The 26,287-nt window shown below is 44.6% G+C and overlaps 1 protein-coding gene across 1 annotated transcript in view; it reads left to right on the top strand.

The window, feature by feature from the left end:
- Positions 1 to 26,287, top strand: part of LOC142246577 (uncharacterized) — a 112,603-nt gene that overhangs the window by 78,790 nt on the left and 7,526 nt on the right. The window contains exons 6-9 of the mRNA XM_075319643.1: positions 3,146 to 3,421; positions 12,728 to 12,759; positions 17,577 to 17,847; positions 18,044 to 18,247. Of these exons, the coding sequence (XP_075175758.1) occupies positions 3,146 to 3,421; positions 12,728 to 12,759; positions 17,577 to 17,847; positions 18,044 to 18,247 (783 nt within the window). The remainder of the gene's footprint in view (positions 1 to 3,145; positions 3,422 to 12,727; positions 12,760 to 17,576; positions 17,848 to 18,043; positions 18,248 to 26,287) is intronic.

Raw genomic sequence — 26,287 nt, 5'->3', positions numbered from 1 at the left:
AGGTCTCCATCCAGGTCTCTGCCCACGTAATGTCCACAGACTGGTGCTACAGGCTCTATTCTGGAGTCACTACCTACCCAATATCTGTACTTCTGACCTGTAGACAGGGCTCTCCCATAACAACCCCAGAAAGAGGTCTCCATCTAAGTGTGTGCCCACCTAATGTCCACAAACTGGTCCTACAGGCTGTATTCTGGAGTCACTACCTTCCCCACATCTGTACTTCTGATCTGTAGACAGGGCTCTCCCATAACAGCCCCAGAAAGAGGTCTCCATCTAAGTGTGTGCCCACCTAATGTCCACAGACTGGTCCTACAGGCTGTATTCTAGAGCCACTACCTCCCCCACATCTGTACTTCTGACCTGTAGACAGGGCTCTCCCATAACAGCCCCAGAAAGAGGTCTCCATCCAAGTGTGTGCCCACCTAATGTTCACAGACCGGTCCTACAGGCTGTATTCTGGAGTCACTACTTCCCGATATCTGTACTTCTGACCTGTAGACAGGGCTCTCCCATAACAGCCCCAGAAAGAGGTCTCCATCCAAGTGTGTGCCCACTTAATGTCCACAGACTGGTCCTACAGGCTGTATTCTGGAGTCACTACCTCCCCCACATCTGTACTTCTGACCTGTAGACAGGGCTCTCCCATAACAACCCCAGAAAGAGGTCTCCATCCAAGTGTGTGCCCACTTAATGTCCACAGACTGGTCCTACAGGCTGTATTCTGGAGTCACTACCTCCCCCACATCTGTACTTCTGATCTGTAGACAGGGGTCTCCCATAACAGCCCCAGAAAGGTCTCCATCCAAGTGTGTGCCCATCTAATGTCCACAGACTGGTCCTACAGGCTGAATTCTGGAGTCACTACCTCCCCCACATCTGTACTTCTGACCTGTAGACAGGGCTCTCCCATAACAACCCCAGAAAGAGGTCTCCATCCAAGTGTGTGCCCACCTAATGTCCACAGACTGGTCCTACAGGCTGTATTCTGGAGTCACTACCTCCCTATATCGGTACTTTTGTCCTGTAGTCAGGGGTCTCCCATAACAGCCCCAGAAAGAGGTCTCCATCCAAGTGTGTGCCCACCTAATAACCACAGACTGGTCCTACAGGCTGTATTCTGGAGTCACTACCTCCCTATATCGGTACTTTTGTCCTGTAGACAGGGCTCTCCCATAACAGCCCCAGAAAGAGGTCTCCATCCAAGTGTGTGCCCAGCTAATAACCACAGACTGGTCCTACAGGCTGTATTCTGGAGTCACTACCTCCCTATATCTGTACTTTTGACCTGTAGACAGGGCTCTCCCATAAAAGTCATATAGACCCATTATAACATCACCAGGGGACCCCTGTATGTCTCCTTCTGTCTCCAGATTACAGCTCTGAACCGTAGATTATACTATAGATTATGTGTTGTCTATTTCAGGGGTCAGAAGATCCCAGCACATGGCTACATGCACACTTGCACGGGCTGGATCTGCTTTGCTTTCAGTTAGCTTTGCACATTTTCCTTGTTCCAGAGCTGCAAGGGTTAATCAGTTCTTTTGGTCTGCTAAGGCTTTATGTCCTGGGTTATCTCAGCTGTTCTGATTTTCCCACTCCCCTCTGCTATACTCACCTCTCCGCTTGAGGAGTGGACAGTGATAGCTTGCTCTACCTTGGTCTTGGTGTGGAGGTGTGAGCCGGATCTGGAGGTTGCTGCTTGGAAGTTTGTTTGGAGTCTTCCCATCCTTTGTTCTCTTTTCGGTTTGCCTCACTTATCCATTCCCTTTACTCCTACTGTAGTTTGATTTGGATTGTACAAGTGCGGTTTCTTTTAACCCTGTCTGTGTCTTTTCCCCTTTGTGTCTTTATCCTAGAGCAGGACTAGTGTTTCTGCTGCTCTGTGCACTAGACAGGGCCATGCTCAGGGAAAGACAGGGATAGGCACGTAATCACCACACAGGGTGAGAGAAACTGTCTAGCGACATCAGGGAGTTCAGGGTAAGGGTCAGGGTTGGCCCACCCTATTATTCCCTACTGGAAGTTCATCCTTTCCTTCGGTTTTGCTGTATGCCGTCCAGCCCTCTTGGTGGAGCGCAACAACCAAGAGCCGCCCTGCAGTGGTACCTGGTGTATACCGCCAGCCAAGTCCATCCTCACCATCAGAGGCTCTGATGGAGGCTGGAAAGGCCTCTCCCATGCCCCCCTCAGGATAAGCCTGGGTCTGGGAGCAGAGGGGCTGCCTCCCTCTCCCCCCTGTTTCTTGTAGTGGGGCATTATGCTTTTTCTTTACTGAAGAGTTATGGCACGTTTAGCTGCATTATTGTTACCCTGGTGTACCCCTCCTCAATTCATGTGATGTCTCCAAATGGACCTGGAGTCACCACTATAATGCTGAGAAAAGATTACACTCCTAATCCCATCAAGTAGATTATCTTGTAGATTGTAATGTAGATTATACTGTAAGATATCCAGTACTGTAGATGATGCTGTAGATTGTACCATTGAGTATGCCAGATTATACTGTAGATTATACCATAGATTATATAACTATATTATGCCATATAACATATAGTAGATTATACCACAGATTACACCATAGATTATAAAAAAGGAAAGTATCTGGACAATGCGTCACTGTAGTATTGTGGATATCAGGACTTGTTAGGAGGCTGCAGAGATCCAAAACCGTTTGACCAGTTATCACAAAAAAAGAGCGGAGAATGAGCGCGCCCCTAAAATCGTGCGTTCAATCGTTATTGATGTTCTATGACCGGGGGCTACAGCCAGAAACGCGTCAGAGAATGAGACAGTAATGGACGGACATCGGTTTTAACAGAGATTAAACACATGATTTTAAGGAAGCGCTGATCCTCCGCTCTGTTTTAGTATCATAGATTATAGTGTAGATTATATTGTATGTAACACTTTAGATTATATACCAGATTATATTGTAGATTATGCCATAAAATAGTGGATTATACCTTTGACTACCACAGATTATATTGCAGATTATACCATAGATCATAGTAAAATTTATATCATAGATTATACTTTACATTATACCGCAGATTATACCGCAGATTATACCTCAGATTATACCGCAGATTATACCGCAGATTATACGGTATACCTGCACTATAGTTATTTTTATTTTGTGCAGGAAAGAAGAATCTGGCAGTGGTTGTGGTGGTAGATGACCTGGATGATACAAGTTCAGACAACGATCTCAGAGCCCAGTATGAGAAGTCTAAATTCCATGGATTGGGGTCTCTGTTCCTGTTCAGGCGGGAGGAGCTGCAGAAGGACAATCTGGATTATATCTCAGCAGAACTGACGGCCAAGGACAAATGCAGCAAACTCCAGGAATCAATCGATAAGAGAGTGAAGGCGTCTGAGTCCAGTGACAACCATGATGGCCCATGCAGCTCAACCCCAGGTAACGGCCGCACTCCTCCACCCACGCTTTATGTATATTCAAAGAAATGAGACGTCTAAGTATTCAAACCGATGCGTCTCCATGGTGACACGTGAACCAGAGGCCTGATCCTGCAGCCGTATGCTACATGTTCTGACTCCTCTTCTACCGACTGATCAGAGATAGGAGAGAGGAGTAACACAGGACTGCAGAATACAGACTGCCATCCGGGTGGCACAGGAGCTGTGTGCACACAACGGCAGAAGACTTTAACACAAAACTAATTGGAAAACTGCCCGAAAAGTATAGACAATGCACCCCACAATCTAATATATAAAGCTGAATGTGTGTGTGTGTGTGTTTATGTCCGGGATTGGCATCTGCGCCGTCGCAGCTACAGACACAAAATTTTGCACACTCACACTTCTAGACCCCGAGAGCGTCATAGGCTATGTTTTGAGGGGAAATTTTAACCCCGCGCTTTACAGTTATTCACCAAAAAACCTGCCTCCACTAAAGCGAATGGAGCTGGGAGCCACAGTGCAGCCACAACTTTAGAAGAATGCGCAGCCACGCCCTTATATGGAATGTTGGTGTGTCACAATGCAGCCAGGGAAAGAGGCAGACACAGACAGAGAAAGAGGCAGACACAGACAGGGTAAGAAACAGACATAGACAGGGTAAGAGACAGACACAAAAAGACAGACACAGACAAAGAGACAGACTGACAGGGAAAGAGACAGAGAGGAAAAGAGAGGGAAAGAGACAGGCAGGTTAAGAGACAGACACAGACAGGTAAAGAGACAGACACAGACAAAGAGACAGAGACAGACATAGGGAAACAGACAGACAGGGAAAGAGACAGAGGGAAAGAGGGAAAGAGACAGACAGGGAAAGAGAGGGAAAGAGACAGACAGGGTAAGAGTCAGACAAAGACAGGTAAAGAGACAGACAAAGAGACACAGGGAAAGAGAAAGAAGGAAAGAGACAGACAGGGAAAGAGAGGGAAAGAGACAGGCAGGGAAAGAGAGGGAAAGAGAGGGGAAGAGACAGACAGGGAAAGAGAGGGAAAGAGAGAGAAAGGTTAAGACAGACAGGGAAAGACACAGACAAAGAGATAGAGACACAGGGAAACAGACAGACAGGGAAAGAGAGGGAAAGAGACAGGGTAAGAGACAGACACAGACAGGTAAAGAGACAGACACAGACAAAGAGACAGACACAGGGAAACAGACAGACAGGGAAAGAGAGGGAAAGAGGCAGACAGGGTAAGAGACAGACAAAGACAGGTAAAGAGACAGACAAGGAGACAGACACAGGGAAAGAAAAAGAGGGAAAGAGACAGACAGGGAAAGAGAGGGAAAGAGACAGGCAGGGAAAGAGAGGGAAAGAGAGGGGAAGAGACAGACAGGGAAAGAGAGGGAAAGAGAGAGAAAGGTTAAGACAGACAGGGAAAGACACAGACAAAGAGATAGAGAGAGACACAGGGAAACAGACAGACAGGGAAAGAGAGGGAAAGAGACAGGGTAAGAGACAGACACAGACATGTAAAGAGACAGACAAAGAGACAGACACAGGGAAAGAGACAGAGGGAAAGAGACAGACAGGGAATGAGAGGGAAAGAGAGAGACAGGTGAAGACAGACAGGGAAAGAGACAGACAGACAAAGAGATAGAGAGAGACACACAGAGAGATATATACAGAGGGGGAGACAGACATTATAATTACATTTATATCTATTTGTTTTGTGTTTTTTTGTGTGCAGAATACATTTTTGTTAATACATTCTATTTTGTTAACAGCAGTTATTAACCAGGGCAAAGCCGGGTAGTACAGCTAGCATAATATATAGAGAGGGGCAATCTGTATCTGTAGATGGGGAGTAATCAGCCCCGGACTGTCCTCCCTCCGTAGTCACCGGCCATTGTTCCTTGGTAGAGGCTGTGCCGACATCTTCACTGACGTGTGTTAAAAAATATACTCTTAAATATATTTTTCTTCAAATACGTAAAAGCGCATGAAAGAAAGGACTTCAAAAATGTAAAAAATAAATGTATTTTATCTATTTAAAAAAATGGTTACCAGGGTTCAGTTACAGAAAGGAAAAATAATATATTCCGTTAGCTTACGTAAAAGAGTTCATTTAGTCCATACTGATCAATAGAAAAATCTTCATCCATCTTTCCTTGGATTCTGAATGGCAAAGCGGGGGTGATATCCCCTAGGCTGGACAGCATGTGTTCATCTTGCAGCCTCGGAGCCTTCTCGGACAGCTGACAACGTGCAGGAGCGACCAGTAGCCCCCTCCATCGTGTGTTATATGACAACTGTCCAGTCCATATAGGGAAATTACTGCTGGACGCATGTCACATGGTGTAATCTCTAGAAGCTTCCAGAAGAATATATATATCCTTCCACATCAGCACTTATGTATATTCAATATGGATATTTTAATATTTATTCCTTATGAGAACTCTATTAATAAACTATGCCCTCCAACATAAACAGAACTGTGAACATATATGTCCTACTATAAAATATTTAATAACTAGATGTATTAATTTTAATGTTTTTACAATCCCCCCTTGAAGCGGGTGAAGTAACCCCGAAAATTAATTAATACATCATTAAAATAACAAATCTTCTTTCCTTATTTGGCGATAATGGATTAATATCAATAATAATGATGAATAATAATTAATCTGCATTATTCATGTTGTAAGTTCAATAATATAATAATATGGATTCATGTTATGATAGGCCGTGACTGATCAATCATATAAAAATATATAACTATACTTCGCTAGACCTAAAAAGAAATGCAAAAACAAATCCGGTCACCATATGATGTCCTCTGAGTTGATGTCTTCTTATCTCCGATGTAATCTGGCTTAAACACAGTCTCTTAGAAATAAATCCTTTGATAAAAAATGAATGGTTACCAATTTAAACAGTCCCGTATTGTGTTTATCATCGTTAGATCAAGTCCATAAACTTTATTCTTTATTACAAAGTCCATAGCCAATGTTGATAAACCACAGTTCAAGAGTGTAGAAGAATAGCAGAAGTCTTTGATGTCTGTGCAGTGTAATTTACATTAGTCACCTTTATCCTCCATGCTGCCTGTTGTCAAATCCTGGAACAGATGTTAAGACATTCTTGGTCAGCACGACAGGGGTTAACTTTAACACGTCATTGCTCTTCTTAGTAACTGTAGTGAGGTCCTAAAGCACAGACCATGTGTCATTGTCCATCCTGGAACCATAGGATCACTGTGTTTCTGAGGTGCAAACACGGTAAGTGTATTTGGTATGTTTCACAGTCTCATTTGAGACGTTACCTTTTGGACCTTTTTGCAGAATCCTTTTAACTTTAGGAAAATTATAAAGTCTTTTTTATCTTCTGTAATCTTGATTGAAGACTTCATTCCCTAATCTAGATACCAAATATGGCAATAACTATCACTAATAAATGTCACAGCGTATCATAACTCTAATACTATAATACCATGTCATTATTATTATCGTACAAGTATTAATATAATTGATACTTAGAATGATGTAATAATACTGCATAATGGTATAGAGTAGTATTCTCATGTAATGACCTTTTTTGTCATTGGTGCATTACCCTTCCAAACCCATAGGTGGCAATGTGTTGAATGTAACCAAAATATAATATACAATATGAAATAATATAATGTGTACCTAAAACATGTATTATATTATAAATATGAAAGGTAACAATGTGGCTTATTTAGTTAGATCATTTGTAAAATTATAAACCAAAGCAAATAACCTTTTAGGAAAGACTGGATGATTCCATCAAAACACAATAATACCCATTATAAATTATTATTGATTAAAAATATAATATAAATATTATTTGTAAATATAGGAAGGTAAACCTAGATGTACCTCAATCTTCCATCTTTATTACTCTAATTTAATTTATTTGATTTGTCTATTATTTATTAAATAACCAACTTTATAAGAAAATGTGTAACTATAAGCAATATTTCATCCTTATTGTGTTAACATACTAATATAAAAATAATGTATAACTAGGAAGTATTCTTTTTCTTCCAAAAATTGGAACTTTCCCTTTTAATATGATTCATATTTAATAAAGTAATATTCTTATATTAGATATTACTTAACTAAATATTGAAGTGTTTTCTCAATTGAGATATTTAAAATTTGAAGGAAAAATAAAAATTGTAGAATTAAAATTTTGATTAAAAATGTGTATATTAAATAATAATAATTAATATAAAAAATAGGAATAAAAGGAAAAATGAAAATCGGAATAAAAATAAAAATTGAAATAAAAATAAGGCCTTCTATGTATATAACACCTATGTCTTTAATAATACATAACCTTAATGTTACCAGTATTTTATAGGATTTCCATACCTATCATATCAGTAACCTATAAAAATAATGAAGTCATGTAACCTTGCAAATAATACTCTTCTCTTAGTATATAAATGCATTATGATATACTTCAAATATATTTTTTTTTATTCCCAATTCTTCCTTTGTACTTGAAATATTAATTATTAAAGTATCCTGTAAACACATATATTTATCAAATATAAATGTGTGATTGAGACCAAACCTTTCCCTTTCAATATCATGAAATATGATATTATAAAAATCAATATGTCAAGATTAAATTAAATTAAAATTTACTCTTAATAAAAAATCCTAACATCTCTATACTAAAGAAATATGTCTAAGAATAAGATATATTCGGTATAAATTCCTCCATTTCTACTTATTTACTATAACTTATTTATTCTAATAGTATACATACATATATTATAACCTCAAAGTTAAAACAAAAATTCCCTTTTTATTTTTTTTCTGTATCCAAGTACTTGACATCGGCAGCTGCTCAGACAATCAATCATTCATAGACACATCTATGCACACAAGACTGTCATGGTTCTTTAACATATACTTCTACATAGAAACTGACAGACACATATCCCTTTTTTTCCCAATTATTCTATGCGCATTTCAAAAATTATCTTACTAATTTGAAGTACTTCTTGAAAAATACAAATTCCAATGTATTACATACTGTACATTTGACCATAGAACAAACATTTATTATTAGCTTTAGTAATTCAAAAGTCACATGCTCTGGTTACGTGCAAAGAACACCATTCCAAAACAGCAAGCAGTTTTACTACACTCCAAAGCTCAGATTACATTTCTAATAACTCTAAAGAAGATATATATTCATAAAAGAAACGTTAAAGTAATAGTTCTCTGGCAATTGGTACCTGAGAAAATAATAATTATTATTAATCATGCTTTCGCGATTAATCTTTCACAATAAGATATATGTTACCTGATTGAGGACAAGAACAAATGTATAAATAAAAAGTTAATACTTCATCAATCTGCTTTACTGAAAAATTCTGAGGGAAATAAAAGAATAAAATTATTATCATATTTATGATAAAAATGAAACACTTAGAATCTGTTACTTTCTCTTATTATTTCATTTTAAATATTATTATTCATATACAGAGATCAAATTATTAATTTATAACATTAAACTATAATTTTACTAAATGAAAATATGACCTTGATTTACTATCACTACCTTTAATATATATATATATATATATATATATATATATATATATATATATATATATATATATATATATATGCATAGATTCACTGTATATGAATAATCATGCTTATCAAACAATAAAATTAATTTACCCAGAAATCCACTTTATTTAGCTGAAGACCAAACCTAAATTTTTCTTCAAAGATTCGTTGTAACTCAAGTTTTGTTCTTAAATGAGAAAGAACGTCTCCCAGCTATTGCTGACGGTCAAATTCTAACCCGGGGAGAGGATCTGCACAAGACACCTGTTTCTGTCTTTCAAAGCTTTTACTCATCATTTGTCTGGGACCATCAATCCCAGTGACCAATCCCTTCACTGGTGACAAGGGAAACAAAGGTTTTTCCTGTGGAAAAAGATTTTTAGATGATAATAATTGGGATGGATTGTATGGTTTGTAACACATATGCATTTTCCTGCGAATTTCATATATCCTGTCACAGAAATATTTGGATCTGGGAGACACTGTTGGTTTTTCACAGAAACTCTAACTTTTTCGTGTTGGTTTTTCAGAATTAATTAATTTCTGTTTTGATTGACTTTGGCGATTTCTAACAAAATCGATAAATGTCGTACATTTGAATAGGGACTTTTTATTTAATGCCACCGCACAGGCTGCATTATCAAGGAAATTAAATTTCTTGATGAATAAATGTATCATTCCATCCAATCTGACATTTGGAATGACCGCCCTATACAAACGTTCAAAAACGGACATAAATGAGAACGTACTCTCATTCTGTTCAATTTGTAATTCCTTTAACATAATAACATAATTTGGATCAGATTCATTCCTTGCACAGAAGATGAGATTTTTCAGCCTTATGATATCGTTATCATTTGAACAATCAAATGTCTCATTGTCAGAAGACTTTTTTAATGCCAATTGTCTAAAGAAATGCTGAGGTATCCACATACGGAATAACTGATTCGTCTCACTATTGGTTAAATTTAACTTCTCAACGGAACTTTCAAATATCTCTGAATTTCTGCAAACATGTATTTTAGGATTATATACGGGAATTAATTTCCATATGTCCAATAGACTCTTTCTAAGTTTAATTCCTAACTTAGTCTGTTCTATTTTTTTAAACTGATCGTCGCCATCTTCTCTCTGCACGTGTCCTTCTCTGACAACTTTCTGCACGTGTCTCACTCTGGCTCCTCCCCCTTCTGGCTTCTCTACGTCATTTCCTGCTTCTTTCTCAGTATGCTGAAAGTCACCTTGATTAGGCAGCACGTGTCTGTCGCCATTGTCAAGATTCTGATTTGCAAAATTACAGTCTAAATCTGACTTTTCATTTGCAACATTACAGTCAGAATTCACAATTTTACTGACTGACATTCCAGGTTCTAAGCAGTCTTTGGATCTCTCTGTCACTAACTCTCCTGACAATTCAGGTTGTCTATTTCCACCATTTTTACATTTTTCTACAATTAACTTGTGAAAATCATAGACTAAATGACAGATATTTCTGATTTTCTGTTTCTCTCTATTAAAAGACCTTGCACATTCTATACATGAATTCTCAAGTTCACACTCCCCATAAAAGCGTAACCAAATCTCTTCCACATTAGAAATATCTGAATAAGTGAACTGAATTTTACTTTGCTTAACATATGAAGAGATAAAATCCATTTTCTTACCTGAACTGATCAGATGATCTGATGGATGATCCTCTAAGACTTGATTCACCTTGCTCAGCACGTCCAATACTTCTTATGGACTGACCCTATCTTTCTTGCTCAAAAAATACGTCAAAAGTTAACTTCTGTGGCTTTGTAAAGTCTTTAAAGTTGATTTAAAAAACTTTCATGCAACTTGACTTATACGTATTTCCTAGGTTCTGCGTGATTTTTATAAATTTTCGATTCCCTCTCACTTTGCAGGAGGCATATGTCTCTGTCTGTCCCCCCTTATGCAAAGTGAAGGAAGAAGCACAAAAATGAAAAAAAAAACACGAATGACTGAGCTCGCCAAATGTTAAAAAATATACTCTTAAATATATTTTTCTTCAAATACGTAAAAGCGCAAGAAAGAAAGGACTTCAAAAATGTAAAAAATAAATGTATTTTATCTATTTAAAAAAATGGTTGCCAGGGTTCAGTTACAGAAAGGAAAAATAATATATTTCGTTAGCTTACGTAAAAGAGTTCATTTAGTCCATACTGATCAATAGAAAATCTTCATCCATCTTTCCTTGGATTCTGAATGGCAAAGCGGGGGTGATATCCCCTAGGCTGGACAGCATGTGTTCATGTTGCAGCCTCGGAGCCTTCTCGGACAGCTGACAACGTGCAGGAGCGACCAGTAGCCCCCTCCATCGTGTGTTATATGACAACTGTCCAGTCCATATAGGGAAATTACTGCTGGACGCATGTCACATGGTGTAATCTCTAGAAGCTTCCAGAAGAATATATATATCCTTCCACGTCAGCACTTATGTATATTCAATATGGATATTTTAATATTTATTCCTTATAAGAACTCTATTAATAAACTATGCCCTCCAACATAAACAGAACTGTGAACATATATGTCCTACTATAAAATATTTAATAACTAGATGTATTAATTTTAATGTTTTTACAACGTGCATAAGCCTCACCCTCCTCACGGTAATCCCTCCTCTCATGGACACCACAGAACTGTATGAGAATGCAGGGGCTCCATACAACAACGAAGGGGTTGTGGAGACACGAGGGTATGTGGGTGCTCTCCTGTCTGTGGAGACACAAGGGTCAGTGGGTGCTGTCATCCACTGGTCTGGCTGCATGGACCAGGGCTCATCCAACTGAATGCCCGCACTTCTTCCCCGTGGGCAGAACACTACTGAGACACCACAGGGTAAGGAACCACACATTGGTGAGTCTTTATTGGTTGCCAACAGACAAAAACATATTGTAACTTCCCAACAAGAACACAAAGTGGTACAAACTACACAGTCCCACGCTTCCACTGGCCCGCCAGGGAGTAGAATCTTCAGGACTTCGGGGCTTCCTGGGCCAACTATCTCAGTACAGCAGCACCCTGTCAGGTGACTGAATAGTCCCATCCTGGGTTCTCCAAGTGACTTTGTGGACTCAGCTTTGAGCAGTGAAGCAGTTCTGTGATCCTCAAGCTGGCACCGTGGATCCTAGGCTGAATCCTGTAGAATATCCGAAGTGAAGCAGTTCTGTGTCTCCTCAGCTAGAACCAAAGCTCCTCGGCTGAAATGATGCAGAATCCGTCTTTAAGTAAAGCAGTTCAGTGATTCTCCCAGCTTGAACCGAGGCTCCTCAGCTGGAGTCATATAGAGTCTAGTCCTGGTGACAGAAGCAAGGCCTTTTTATACCACTCAGTTCTTTTACAGGATTGGTTGGAGATTGGTCCATTGGTCCATTGGTCTCATTGGTCCAAGTTCAATCAGACTGCATAATTTTCCTTTGAACTATGTAGTAATAGGGGCTGAGGAAATCTACATTTACAGAGAATAGGGCTCTGATCAGTCTGGGAAGAGACAATGGTTAACTTCTCTTGATTTAACAAACAATAGTACCCATATGTCTGGCCTAATTAAGAACAGTTCACTTCCACACTGTGAGTCGTAACAGGGGTCACTTACTTACTTAATGTATTGTGATGTCATTAACAAAATTGTAATTAGTGAAATATAGTTTATCTTTCTGTTCACCAGATGATGGAGAAGAAGAAACAAGACCTCCAGGGGTGAGAGCCATCACATATATCTCATCTATCTATCTATCTATCTATCTATCTATCTATCTATCTATCTTTCTATCTATCTATCTATCTATCTATCTATCTATCTATCTATCTATCTATCTATCTATCTATCTATCCCTCTATCTATCTATCTATCTATCTATCTATCTATCTATCTATCTATCTATCTATCTATCTATCCTTCTATCTATCTATCCCTCTATCTATCCCTCTATCTATCCCTCTATCTATCTATCCCTCTATCTATCTATCTATCTATCTATAATCTACAGTGGGGAAAATAAGATCCTCTGCTGATTTTGCAGTTTTCCCACCTACACAGAATGGAGAGATCTGTCATTTTTATCGTACGTAACTTCAACTGTGATAGAATAAAAACAAATCCAGAAAACCCCATTGTGTGATTTATAAATAATTAATTTGCATTTTATTGCATGAAAGAAGACCAAAATTGAACGTTTTGGTATCAACTCTACGCACCGTGTTTAGAGGAAGAATAAGGATGAGTACAACCCCAAGAACACTGTCCCAACTGTGAAGCATGGCGGTGTAAACATCATACTTTGCAGTGCTGTTCGGCAAAGGGGACAGGACGGTTGCACCATATTGAAGGGAGGATGGATGGGGTCCGGTATTGCCAGATTTTGGCCAACAACCTCCTTCCCTCAGTAAAGAGCATTGAAGATGGGTCATGGCTGGGTCTTCCAGCATGACAATGACCTGAAGCACACAGTTAGTACCACTAAGGAGCGGCTCCGTAAGAAGAATTTCAAGGTCCTGGAGTGGCCTAACCAGTCTCCAGACCTGAACCCAAGAGAAAATCTGTGGAGGAGCTTAAACTCATTGTTGCCCAACAATAGCCCCAAAATTTGGAGATCTGTATGGAGGAGTTACTTGAAAGATATATCTGTATGGAGGAGTTTCCTGAAAGATCTGGAGAAGATCTGTAGCGCCCCACGGGGCAGGTGCATTTAACCTACTCGTCGCCGGGCCATCGACTGTCATTATCACGGTTGGCCTTAGCCCGGCTCCGTTGCCCCGAGGCATCCAGAAGATGGCTGGGGATGGATGATGGGGGTAGTAATGAGGTGTTTGTCGTGACGCCACCTGTGGTATGAGGCCAGGGAATGGGCCGTCGCTGCTGTCGCTGTCCTCCGGGGTAGTAGAAGCCAGGGATGGTATCGCTCTCCACAGGTGGAGCGGGCCCCGAGGAGGATAATGAGGGGAGTAGTAATGGCGGCTCGGAGCGGCAGTACCGGTAATAAAGAGTCAGTCTATGGCTGTGGTTCTAGGTTGTATTACTCACTGTTAGTGCTGTGCCACTCACCCAGGTAATACCGGTCACTTGCTATGATGGGCTCTGTCTAACCCGAATCTCTTTAGAGATCAGTCCGGTTTAGTGTTCGGTGGGTTTCTCCTTGTAACGCCTGTCTGTGGATTCCCAGGCTTGAAACTACGAGGGTACCCTGGGTTTCACGAGATGTACTCTTGTCCCTACTGCAGGTGCCATGGTTCTGATGTGGGGTCTGGCTTGATGCGAGACCCCGGATCCTCTCTGGCACTGTGTTGCCGGGCGCTGTGTGGTCAGGGAAGCTTGAAACTTTCCCCGTCTAGGCAAATTCTGGAAAACCAACGTGAAGTATGATCTTCCCTGGGGTCCTGCCGCCCTGTGTGGCGTCGGTTCCGTGTGGAGCAGATTCACTCTCCCCACGGCAACCATGTGAACTTTCTCCTCCTTCCCACCGAAGCACCTGTGAGTCACGTCTGTTCCCTTCCTCTCCTGCTGGAGAACTCCACTAACTGTTGTGGTGGCTCCTGACTCCCCTTGCGGCTGCACCTCCCCCCTCCCAGGTCATAAGCTAGTGGGACTGGGGCCCCTGTTGAGGACATCCTATAAATACCTCTCTGTTGTCGACCCCTTTTTACCCGACCCTAGCCCAGTCTCCAGTGGGAACAGGGCAACCTGGTGTGTATTTGAGTGTGTAATGTAGTGAAACAGGGACTGACCTCCTCAGTAACCGGGTTTAGCATTATACCCAATTTGGGTGCAATACTCTGTGGCGACTGAAGCCTCAGGGGTGCCACAGATATGTACTGAGGAGTAACCTGAAAGATCTGGAGATCTGTATGGAGGAGTGACCTGAAAGATCTGGAAATCTGTATGGAGGAGTGACCTGAAAGATCTGGAGAAGATCAGTATAGAGGAGTGACCTGAAAGACCTGGAGAAGATCTGTATGGAGTGACCTGAAAGATCTGGAGATCTGTATGGAGTGACCTGAAAGATCTGGAGAAGATCTGTGTGGAGGAGTGACCTGAAAGATCTGAAGAAGATCTGTTTGGAGGAGTGACCTGAAAGATCTGAAGAAGATCTGTATGGAGGAGTGACCTGAAAGATCTGGAGAAGATCAGTATAGAGGAGTGACCTGAAAGACCTGGAGAAGATCTGTATGGAGTGACCTGAAAGATCTGGAGATCTGTATGGAGTGACCTGAAAGACCTGGAGAAGATCAGTACACTATGGAGGAGTGACCTGAAAGATCTGGAGAAGATCTGTGTGGAGGAGTGACCTGAAAGATCTGAAGAAGATCTGTTTGGAGGAGTGACCTGAGAGATCTGGAGAAGATCTGTATAGAGGAGTCACCTGAAAGATCTGGAGAAAATCTGTATGGAGGAGTGACCTGAAAGATCTGGAGAAGATCTGTATGGAGGAGTGACCTGAAAGATCTGAAGAAGATCTGTGTGGAGGAGTGACCTGAAAGATCTGAAGAAGATCTGTATAGAGGAGTCACCTGAAAGATCTGGAGAAAATCTGTATGGAGGAGTGACCTGAAAGATCTGGAGAAGATCTGTATGGAGGAGTGACCTGAAAGATCTGAAGAAGATCTGTATGGAGGAGTGACCTGAAAGATCTGGAGAAGATCTGTATGGAGGAGTGACCTGAAAGATCTGGAGAAGATCTGTATGGAGGCGTGACCTGAAGGATCTGGAGATGATCTGTATGGAAGAGTGACCTGAAAGATCTGGAGAAAATCTGTATGGAGGCGTGACCTGAAAGATCTGGAGAAGATCTGTATGGAGGAGTGACCTGAAAGATCTGAAGAAGATCTGTATGGAGGAGTGACCTGAAAGATCTGGAGAAGATCTGTATGGAGGAGTGACCTGAAAGATCTGGAGAAGATCTGTATGGAGGCGTGACCTGAAGGATCTGGAGATGATCTGTATGGAAGAGTGACCTGAAAGATCTGGAGAAAATCTGTATGGAGGCGTGACCTGAAAGAAATCCCTGCTGCAGTGTGTGCAAACCTGGTCAAAAACGACCGAAAACGTCCGACCTCTGTAGCTGCAAACAAAGGTTTCTACCAAATATTAAGTTCTGTTTTTCTATTGTATCAAATAAACTGTAAATTAATTATTTATAAATCATACGATGGGATTTCCCGAATTTTTTGGGATTCTGCCTGTTACTGTTGAAGTGAAACCCACGATAAAACCTACAGGCCTCTCTATTCTTTGTAGGAGGGAAAAGTTGTAAAATTGTCAGAGGATAAAATACTTATTTTCCTCAGTGTATCATCTATCTTTCTTAGCGGTACCAAACAAAGCAGTGCAGCACCATCCCCCTCCTCTCCACATTTACTGGCAATTCCCTTCAGTCCGCACTGTCCGCAGTACTGTGTCCTCCTCCCCACCAGCAGCAGCAATGTTCCCCCTACCCCCCTGGCACTGTCCCCAGTACTGTGTCCTCCTCTCCACCAGCAGCAGTAATGTTCTCCCTACCCCTCTGGCACTGTCCGCAGTACTGTGTCCTCCTCCCCACAAGCAGCAGTAATGTTCTCCCTACCCCCCTGGCACTGTTCGCAGTACTGTGTCCTCCTCCCCACCAGCAGCAGTAATGTTCTCCCTACCCCTCTGGCACTGTCCCCAGTACTGTGTCCTCCTCCCCACCAGCAGCAGTAATGTTCTCCCTACCCCCCTGGCACTGTTCGCAGTACTGTGTCCTCCTCCCCACCAGCAGCAGTAATGTTCTCCCTACCCCTCTGGCACTGTCCCCAGTACTGTGTCCTCCTCCCCACCAGCAGCAGTAATGTTCTCCCTACCCCTCTGGCACTGTCCCCAGTACTGTGTCCTCCTCCCCAGCAGCAGCAGCAGTAATGTTTTCCCTACTCCTCTGGCACTGTTCGCAGTACTGTGTCCTCCTCCCCACCAGCAGCAGTAATGTTCTCCCTACCCCTCTGGCACTGTCCCCAGTACTGTGTCCTCCTCCCCACCAGCAGCAGTAATGTTCTCCCTACCCCTCTGGCACTGTTCGCAGTACTTTGCCCCCTCCCCACCGGTAGCAGCACTGCCTCCTTTACCACCACTTACCCAGGGTTTGTAGCACTGTGCCCCCTTTTCCCATCTCTCCCTCAGCACTGTGCCCCTCCACTATCATTCATCCCCAGTTATCGCAGTATTTTGCCCCCACCCCTCACACCAGCACCGTGCCCTTTCCTACATCTCCCACTCGTAGCAGAAGTCTTCCCCAAACTGCACTGAGACCTTAAACTTTGCATTCTCTCCCCTCTCCTGGGGCTGATGCTGGAGGTGTAAGGAGAGTGTAGGCCGGCGCTCCCGGCTGCCTCCTCCCCTGTGGTTCCTTTGATCTTCCTCAGGGTGAAGGACCTTTGGTCATGTGACTATGATGTTACATCGGTCCTTCTCATCTTCTAACACCAGTGTGCTGATATTAAAGTCCTGGACATAGGACATCTCGACCACCCAGGATTGGTAATCATTACCCATTACTTCTCTGTTTCAGAAGCTCGGGATTGTTGGGATCTTCTCTCGATCTTCTAACACCGATTACTCCTGGATAGAGACGGAGCTCAAGTCTCCATATCTGAGTCGGGAGGTCTCCAGCGTCAGACCCTTTTATATATCCAATAACCAAACTCTGAAGTTTTATGAAGAACTAGGTGTCTGCTCCTTCGGGATCCTGTATCACACCAAGAACAGGGGCCGAGTGAATGTGACCGACGTGACCGACTCCCTGTACGATGAGGAGCTGGAGACCATGAGCCAAATCCTCAGTAAGTGGCACAGGAAAGACTACTGGGGGCAGGGGTGTAAACAAAATAGGTGCAGGGGTTGCAATAGCACCTGGGCCCCGGAGCCTAAGAGGCCCCAAAAGTTCTATGAGCTTCAAGTTATGCCACTGACTGGGGGCAATAATCACAGGTGCTATATACCGTGAGCTCACAAATATCCAACATATCTTGTCCTCAGGGAGGCAAAATGTGATCGTGGTGATCGATGATCTGAAAGACAGCAACGATGAAGAAAAGGAAAGGCTTCTAACCACTCAGCCCAGCATCAAGAAATACGCCATCCATCTGCTGCTCTTCAGTGAGCAAGACAAGACAACCGGGGAACACGAGAAAAGACTGAGGGACGCGATGAAATCACTGGCTGCCGGGAAGAAGATGCCAAGTAAGTGTGTACAAACTGCCCATGTGTTTATGTGTGTATATACTGCGTGTATGTGTGTATACATAGATACATATGTGTGTATATACTGTACATGTGTATATGTGTGTATATACTGCGTGTATGTGTGTATATATAGATACATATGTGTGTATATACTGTACATGTGTATATGTGTGTATATACTGTACATGTGTATATGTGTGTATATACTGTACATGTGTGTATATACTGTACATGTGTATATGTGTGTATATATAGATACATATGTGTGTATATACTGTACATGTGTATATGTGTGTATATACTGCGTGTATGTGTGTATATATAGATACATATGTGTGTATATACTGTACATGTGTATATGTGTGTATATACTGCGTGTATGTGTGTATATATAGATACATATGTGTGTATATACTGTACATGTGTGTATATACTGTACATGTGTATATGTGTGTATATATAGATACATATGTGTGTATATACTGTACATGTGTATATGTGTGTATATACTGCGTGTATGTGTGTATATATAGATACATATGTGTATGTGTGTGTGTTGAAAAAAACGCAAAGTGAAGCAAGAAAAGATAAATGAAAATCCCCTCTGCATCATCAGTATTCAGTGACCACCCGTCTCCTCCGTCCTCAGTATTCAGTGACCACCCGTCTCCTCCGTCCTCAGTATTCAGTGACCACCCGTCTCCTCCGTCCTTAGTATTCAGTGACCACCCGTCTCCTCCGTCCTCAGTATTCAGTGACCACCCGTCTCCTTCGTCCTTAGTATTCAGTGACCGCCCGTCTCCTCCGTCCTCAGTATTCAGTGACCACCTGTCTCCTCCGTCCTCAGTATTCAGTGACCACCCGTCTCCTCCGTCCTCAGTATTCAGTGACCGCCCGTCTCCTCCGTCCTCAGTATTTGGTGATCGCCCGTCTCCTCCATCCTCAGTATTCAGTGACCACCTGTCTCCTCCGTACTCAGTATTCAGTGACCGCTCGTCTCCTCCATCCTCAGTATTCAGTGACCGCCCGTCTCCTCCGTCCTCAGTATTTGGTGATCGCCCGTCTCCTCCATCCTCAGTATTCAGTGACCACCTGTCTCCTCCGTCCTCAGTATTCAGTGACCACCCGTCTCCTCCGTCCTCAGTATTCAGTGACCACCCGTCTCCTCCGTCCTCAGTATTCAGTGACCACCTGTCTCCTCCATCCTCAGTATTCAGTGACCGCCCGTCTCCTCCGTCCTCAGTATTTGGTGATCGCCCGTCTCCTCCATCCTCAGTATTCAGTGACCACCCGTCTCCTCCGTCCTCAGTATTCAGTGACCACCCGTCTCCTCCGTCCTCAGTATTCAGTGACCGCCCGTCTCCTCCGTCCTCAGTATTTGGTGATCGCCCGTCTCCTCCATCCTCAGTATTCAGTGACCACCCGTCTCCTCCATCCTCAGTATTTGGTGATCGCCCATCACCTCCATCACTCTCATTGTCACTTGTTCGCAGGTTATGGAGAATCTCGGAAGGAGTTTGCTCCAAATATCTTGGGTAACTGAGCCACGATCTTCTGTGTATGAGGCTTGCGCGGATCCTTCTGTCTCTTGATCCCAGATCTTCTGTGTATGAGGCTTGCGCGGATCCTTCTGTCTCTTGATCCCAGATCTTCTGTGTATGAGGCTTGCGCGGATCCTTCTGTCTCTTGATCCCAGATCTTCTCTGTATGAGGCTTGTGCGTATTTTTATGTCTCTTGATCCCAGATCTTCTCTGTATGAGGCTTGCGCGGATCCTTCTGTCTCTTGATCCCAGATCTTCTCTGTATGAGGCTTGTGCGGATCTTTCTGTCTCTTGATCCCAGATCTTCTCTGTATGAGGCTTGCGCGGATCCTTCTATCTCTTGATCCCAGATCTTCTCTGTATGAGGCTTGCGCGGATCCTTCTGTCTCTTGATCCCAGATCTTCCCTGTATGAGGCTTGTGCGGATCTTTCTGTCTCTTGATCCCAGATCTTCTCTGTATGAGGCTTGCGCGGATCCTTCTGTCTCTTGATCCCAGATCTTCCCTGTATGAGGCTTGTGCGGATCTTTCTGTCTCTTGATCCCAGATCTTCTCTGTATGAGGCTTGCGCGGATCCTTCTGTCTCTTGATCCCAGATCTTCTCTGTATGAGGCTTGCGCGGATCCTTCTGTCTCTTGATCCCAGATCTTCCCTGTATGAGGCTTGTGCGGATCTTTCTGTCTCTTGATCCCAGATCTTCTCTGTATGAGGCTTGCGCGGATCCTTCTGTCTCTTGATCCCAGATCTTCTCTGTATGAGGCTTGCGCGGATCCTTCTGTCTCTTGATCCCAGATCTTCCCTGTATGAGGCTTGTGCGGATCTTTCTGTCTCTTGATCCCAGATCTTCTCTGTATGAGGCTTGCGCGGATCCTTCTGTCTCTTGATCCCAGATCTTCTCTGTATGAGGCTTGCGCGGATCCTTCTGTCTCTTGATCCCAGATCTTCTCTGTATGAGGCTTGCGCGGATCCTTCTGTCTCTTGATCCCAGATCTTCCCTGTATGAGGCTTGTGCGGATCTTTCTGTCTCTTGATCCCAGATCTTCTCTGTATGAGGCTTGCGCGGATCCTTCTGTCTCTTGATCCCAGATCTTCTCTGTATGAGGCTTGTGCGGATCCTTCTGTCTCTTGATCCCAGATCTTCTCTGTATGAGGCTTGTGCGGATCTTTCTGTCTCTTGATCCCAGAGGTCAGGTCAGAGCTCTGTGGGGCCGGATCATCGCCTCCAGGACTCCTTTGTCTTCTTAGTTTATATGTGTGTACATATTAGGGTATGCATGCTGTGAGAGTTCACGTGATGGGGGTCACTCACTTGGCTGCGTCTTAGGCCTCTTTCCCATGTCAGTATTTTGCATCAGTGTTTTGTCAGTATCTCATCAGTATTTGGATGCCAAAACCAGGAGTGGAACTCACAGAGAAAAACTATAATTGAAAGACTGACACCTGTTCTGTGTTTTGGAGACGCTCCTGTTTTAGGCATCAAAATACAGATGACACACTGATGAAACACTGATGCAAAATACTGACGTGGGAAAGAGGCCTTAGAGGTAGCACACAGGAACGCATTTATTAAAACTCCAACCAGTTTATTAAAACAGACATAAACCGCGCTCCAGGTAACATAACATGAGCCTTACCTCGGCAGGAAAAAAAACACTGTAACACAGTCCTATTGACTGTGGGATCGCCGAGTGAGTTCACTCATGCCGGTCAGTATTCACACCCCGGATTTGAAGTCTGTGCTATTCGGGAGGTTTGGCGGACCTCCACACACTGACAAATTCCACTGACCCCTGTCAATATTCACAGACAGATTTAAAAGTCCATTTTCCTTCTCCTGAGGTATCTGTGAGGGGCATCGCAGCCCTCCATACCTCTCTACATTAGCAGCCTCTTCACACTGACTTCTGTCAGTGCACACTCCCTCACAGGCCGCTTCTCACAGACCACCATGTCCCAAACAAACAGTCTCATTTTACCAACTGAGACGCACCCATGGGTGGAGCTATGTAGATAGCCAGGCCCACCCACCTCTCCAGCTATCTGTAAACCTGGTGTGGCGCCCCTGACACGGTCAGGCACCACTAATGCCGGCGGTACACGGGACGATCTATCGTGCGATCACACGAGCAATCGTACCCGCCCCCGTCGTTTGTGCGTCACAGGCAATTAGTTGCCCATGGCACACAAAGTCAATAACCCCCCGTCACACGCACTTACCTCCCGGGCAACGTCGCTGTGGGCGGCGAACATCCTCTTCCTGAAGGGGGAGGGACGTGCGGCGTCACAGCGATGTCACACGGCAGCCGGCCAATAGAAGCAGAGGGGCAGAAATGAGCGGGTTGTAACATCCCGCCCACCTCCTTCCTTCCGCATTGCCAGCGGGATGCAGGTAAGCTGTGTTCATAGTTCCCGGGGTGTCACACGGAGCGATGTGTGCTGCCACGGGAATGATGACCAACCGGAGCACAGAAGGAGGACCGACTTTTTGAAAATGAACGACGTGTCAACGAGCAACGATAAGGTGAGTATTTTTGCTTGTTCACAGTTGTTCCATGGTGTCACACGGTACGATATGTCTGATGATGCCGGATGTGCGTCACTATATATATCATACCATGTGACGCCGGCATAAGTACTGCACCCATGCTGGGGCAGTGCTACCAGATAGTTCTAAAAGGCCGGAAAGAGGTGTGTACGCACAAACACGTAGCAACCAGGTCTCCCACACCATTAGATGGGACCCTTGGGCAGTCTCCAGAAGGAGTTGGCCTTCAATTCTTATCGAGGGGTGTAGTGGAGGGGCTGGAAGCTAAAGTGCAGAGGCTGTAAGGAAGGGAGTGGAGCGAGCCAGTCTGGTAGTGGAACAGCGGTTGCTAGGAGACGCAGATGCGTGCTCACACTAGTCAGACCCTGCACGTGTAGTGACAGTTGGCGGGGGAGAACAGTTACCGAGTCAGTCAGTCAGAAAGACGGAGAAAGAGTCAGTCGAGTACGGGGACTGCCGATGACTAGGCACGTATGGGGAACAGGTCCCTAGAGCAGACTCAAGTTTAACTACCTGCTAAACCTGGACGGTGAGGGGAACTACAAGTACCTCACCAACCTTCAGAGTCCAAGCCTCAGCAGCAACGCAGGGACCCATAAGGAGACAGAGCTTGAAGCCATCTCACCTGGTCCACGCTGCCGGCAAACAGTCCAAAAAGGGAGAAAAGGCAGTTGCAACTAACTGGATAGACCCCACGGTACTTCAAGTCAGGGGTTTTCTGAAAACAGAAGTGCTAGGTAGGTGAGCTAAAGGTTACCCTCAGATCGGCCCAAAGGATACCTGGTCCTACCTGGTCTAATCGCAGCAGCGCCCGGGTCCGCTCACCATAATAACAACAAGAGTGAGTAAAAGCAGTTAAAGACTTTTGGACTCTACCTGTATTATTCATGGACCCGCTACCCTGCTTACCCGAGCCCCTGGGGCCTGCCTCACTCACGGGAGGCTAGAGCATCCAGCTGCAGACCCCATCAGCCCCAGATGCTCACAAAACCTGCATCGGCGGTCCTTCACATCCCTGACCGCAAGCCGTGAGTGGCGTCACATGACATATAATAAAACTGACTTTACCTGTTGCCAAGTCGAATAAGTCCTGTGGCGTCCCCGAAAGGGATCATCACCCCTGGGGCGTCACACGGGCCCTGTGAATACTGTAACAAACGCACGTGGCTTTACAAGGACCAGAACCGACCTCCAGGTTTACACCACTTCTGTGGCACATACCGGCATCTTACGATGCCTATTTCAGCAGACAGTATGTGTGTGTATTTGTGGGAAATGGTTCATCTATGTGTATAGGTCCCGTTTTGAATGTTTAGAACTTTAAAAGGATTTTAGTGCAGATTCTATTGATAAATCCTTTAAATAAGGTATATCAATGTCAGGTTCTGCAGCCCATCATACAGCACATCCACCACAGAAAGCCTAGGACTTCTACTGAAGATCCTCTAGGAAGGACGCATCCGATTGTACAGAGTGCCCTATGTGTCTATATATGTATATGTACTGTATGTATAACTGTGTACATGTGTGATGATTATAATCGGTGTGCCTCTGAGTATTGCGTTTGACATGGCGTGTGACATGGCGTGTGACATGGCGTGTGATATGGCGTGTGATATGGCGTGTGATATGGCGTGTGATATGGCGTGTGACATGGCGTGTGATATGGCGTGTGATATGGCGTGTGATATGGCGTGTGATATGGCGTGTGATATGGCGTGTGATATGGCGTGTGATATGGCGTGTGATATGGCGTGTGACATGGTGTGTGGTGTGACATGGCGTGTGACATGGCGTGTGATATGGCGTGTGATATGGCGTGTGATATGGCGTGTGATATGGCGTGTGACATGGCGTGTGACATGGCGTGTGTACTGACTGTATCGGTGGAGATGTGTCAGTGTGAGGTTACTTGTGAGCATTATCTGTAAATTATACATTAATCTGTAGATACATTGGAGGTCACTCTGATTTGGACATTTTGATTCAGGTTTATTCACTGCTATAATTGACCTTGTTGCATTAAGGTCTGGAATCTCTCCCGACTCCTGAACATATTAAGTATAGGGTAAAATAATTCCACCTCTCGGCTCCCCTGTCCGGCCGGTGGCGCTCCCTGCCCAGTCCTCTGTTGGCGGCCTCCTGCCTCAGTCTCTTCTATTTCTCATGGCAGACATTTTCCTCCTTCTTTGATTCTGTGCCAGCCGGGTAGTTCTTAGACGGTGCACATTGTGAGGTTCTGACGTCAACACACCATGACGTGTGGGCCGTGGACTCCTCAGCCGTGGTGCAGAGAGAAGGAAGACGCAGGAAAGGAGGTCATCTGCCATGAAGAACAGAGGTGACTGGAGCTGGGGAAGCACGGAGACCCTCATCTCACCCCGCCATGTCTAGTACTCTCATCCCTAGAAGGATATTTTACCTATATATCACCAAGAACTCACCTAATAACAGCTGTCCTTACCCCATGTTATCTGCCGGATGTGATGATGACCATCTCCATCATTGTCACCGACCCATGATATGAAGCATTTGTCTAGAACCTATCATTAGAGTTGAGCAGACTGCTAATAATCCGGGTCAGCGGATCAGTGGCAGGTTGACAAAGAAGAAGTCCGGATCCGATCCGGAATCCGGGCATATGGGAGAGAGAGGGAGAGAGAGGGGAGAGAGAGGGAGAGAGAGGAAGAGAGAGGGAGAGAGAGGGAGAGAGAGGGTGAGAGAGGGAGAGAGAGAGGAAGAGAGAGGAAGAGAGAGGGGAGAAGGAAGAGAGAGTGAAGAAGAGGAGGGAAGGAAGAAGAGAAGAAGAGGGAAGAGAGAGGGGGAGAGGGAGGGAGAGGGAGAGGGAGGAAGAGAGAGGGGAGAGAGGGAGAGAGCGAGGGAGAGGGAGAGGGAGGAAGAGAGAGGGGAGAGAGGGAGAGAGAGGGAGAGAGAGGGGAGAGAGGAAGAGAGAGGAAGAGAGAGGGAGAGAGGGAGGGAGAGGGAGAGGGAGGAAGAGAGAGGGGAGAGAGAGGGGAGAGAGAGGGAGAGAGAGGGGAGAGAGAGGGAGAGAGAGGAAGAGAGAGGGAGAGAGAGGGGAGAGAGAGGGAGAGAGGGAGGAAGAGAGAGGGGAGAGAGGGAGAGAGAGGAAGAGAGAGGGGAGAGAGGGAGAGAGAGGGGGAGAGAGGGGGAGAGAGAGAGAGGGAGAGAGGGGAGAGAGAGGGGAGAGAGAGGGAGAGAGGGAGGGAGAGGGACAGGGAGGAAGAGAGAGGGGAGAGAGGGAGAGAGAGGGGAGAGAGAGGGGAGAGAGAGGGAGAGAGAGGGGAGAGAGAGGGAGAGAGGGAGGGAGAGGGAGAGGGAGGAAGAGAGAGGGGAGAGAGGGAGAGAGAGGGAGAGAGAGGGGAGAGAGGGGAGAGAGAGGGGGAGAGAGGGGGAGAGAGAGAGAGGGAGAGAGAGGAAGAGAGAGGAGAGAGAGAGGGAGAGAGGGAGGGAGAGGGAGAGGGAGGAAGAGAGAGGGGAGAGAGGGAGAGAGAGGGAGAGAGAGGGGAGAGAGGGAGAGAGAGGGGGAGAGAGGGGGAGAGAGAGAGAGGGAGAGAGAGGAAGAGAGAGGAGAGAGAGAGGGAGAGAGAGGGGAGAGAGGGAGAGAGAGGGAGAGAGAGGGGAGAGAGGGAGAGAGAGGGGGAGAGAGGGGGGGAGAGAGAGAGGGAGAGAGAGGAAAGAGAGAGGGAGAGAGAGGGGAGAGCGAGGGGAGAGAGGGAGAGAGAGGGGAGAGAGAGGGAGAGAGAGGAAGAGAGAGGGAGCGAGGGAAAGAGAGGGGAGAGAGAGGGAGAGAGGGAGAGAGAGGGGAGAGAGAGGGAGAGAGAGGGAGAGAGAGGAAGACCCCTAAATGGACTGTCAGAGCCCAAATTGTGCCCCCCAACTCCCCATAACCCTGATCCCCTCCCACCACACTTACTGTATTTCTCTTGCTTT

The sequence above is a fragment of the Anomaloglossus baeobatrachus genome, chromosome 7 (assembly GCF_048569485.1).
Source record: "Anomaloglossus baeobatrachus isolate aAnoBae1 chromosome 7, aAnoBae1.hap1, whole genome shotgun sequence".
Lineage (NCBI taxonomy): Eukaryota > Metazoa > Chordata > Amphibia > Anura > Aromobatidae > Anomaloglossus > Anomaloglossus baeobatrachus.
This window is presented reverse-complemented; position numbering and strand designations above follow the sequence as displayed.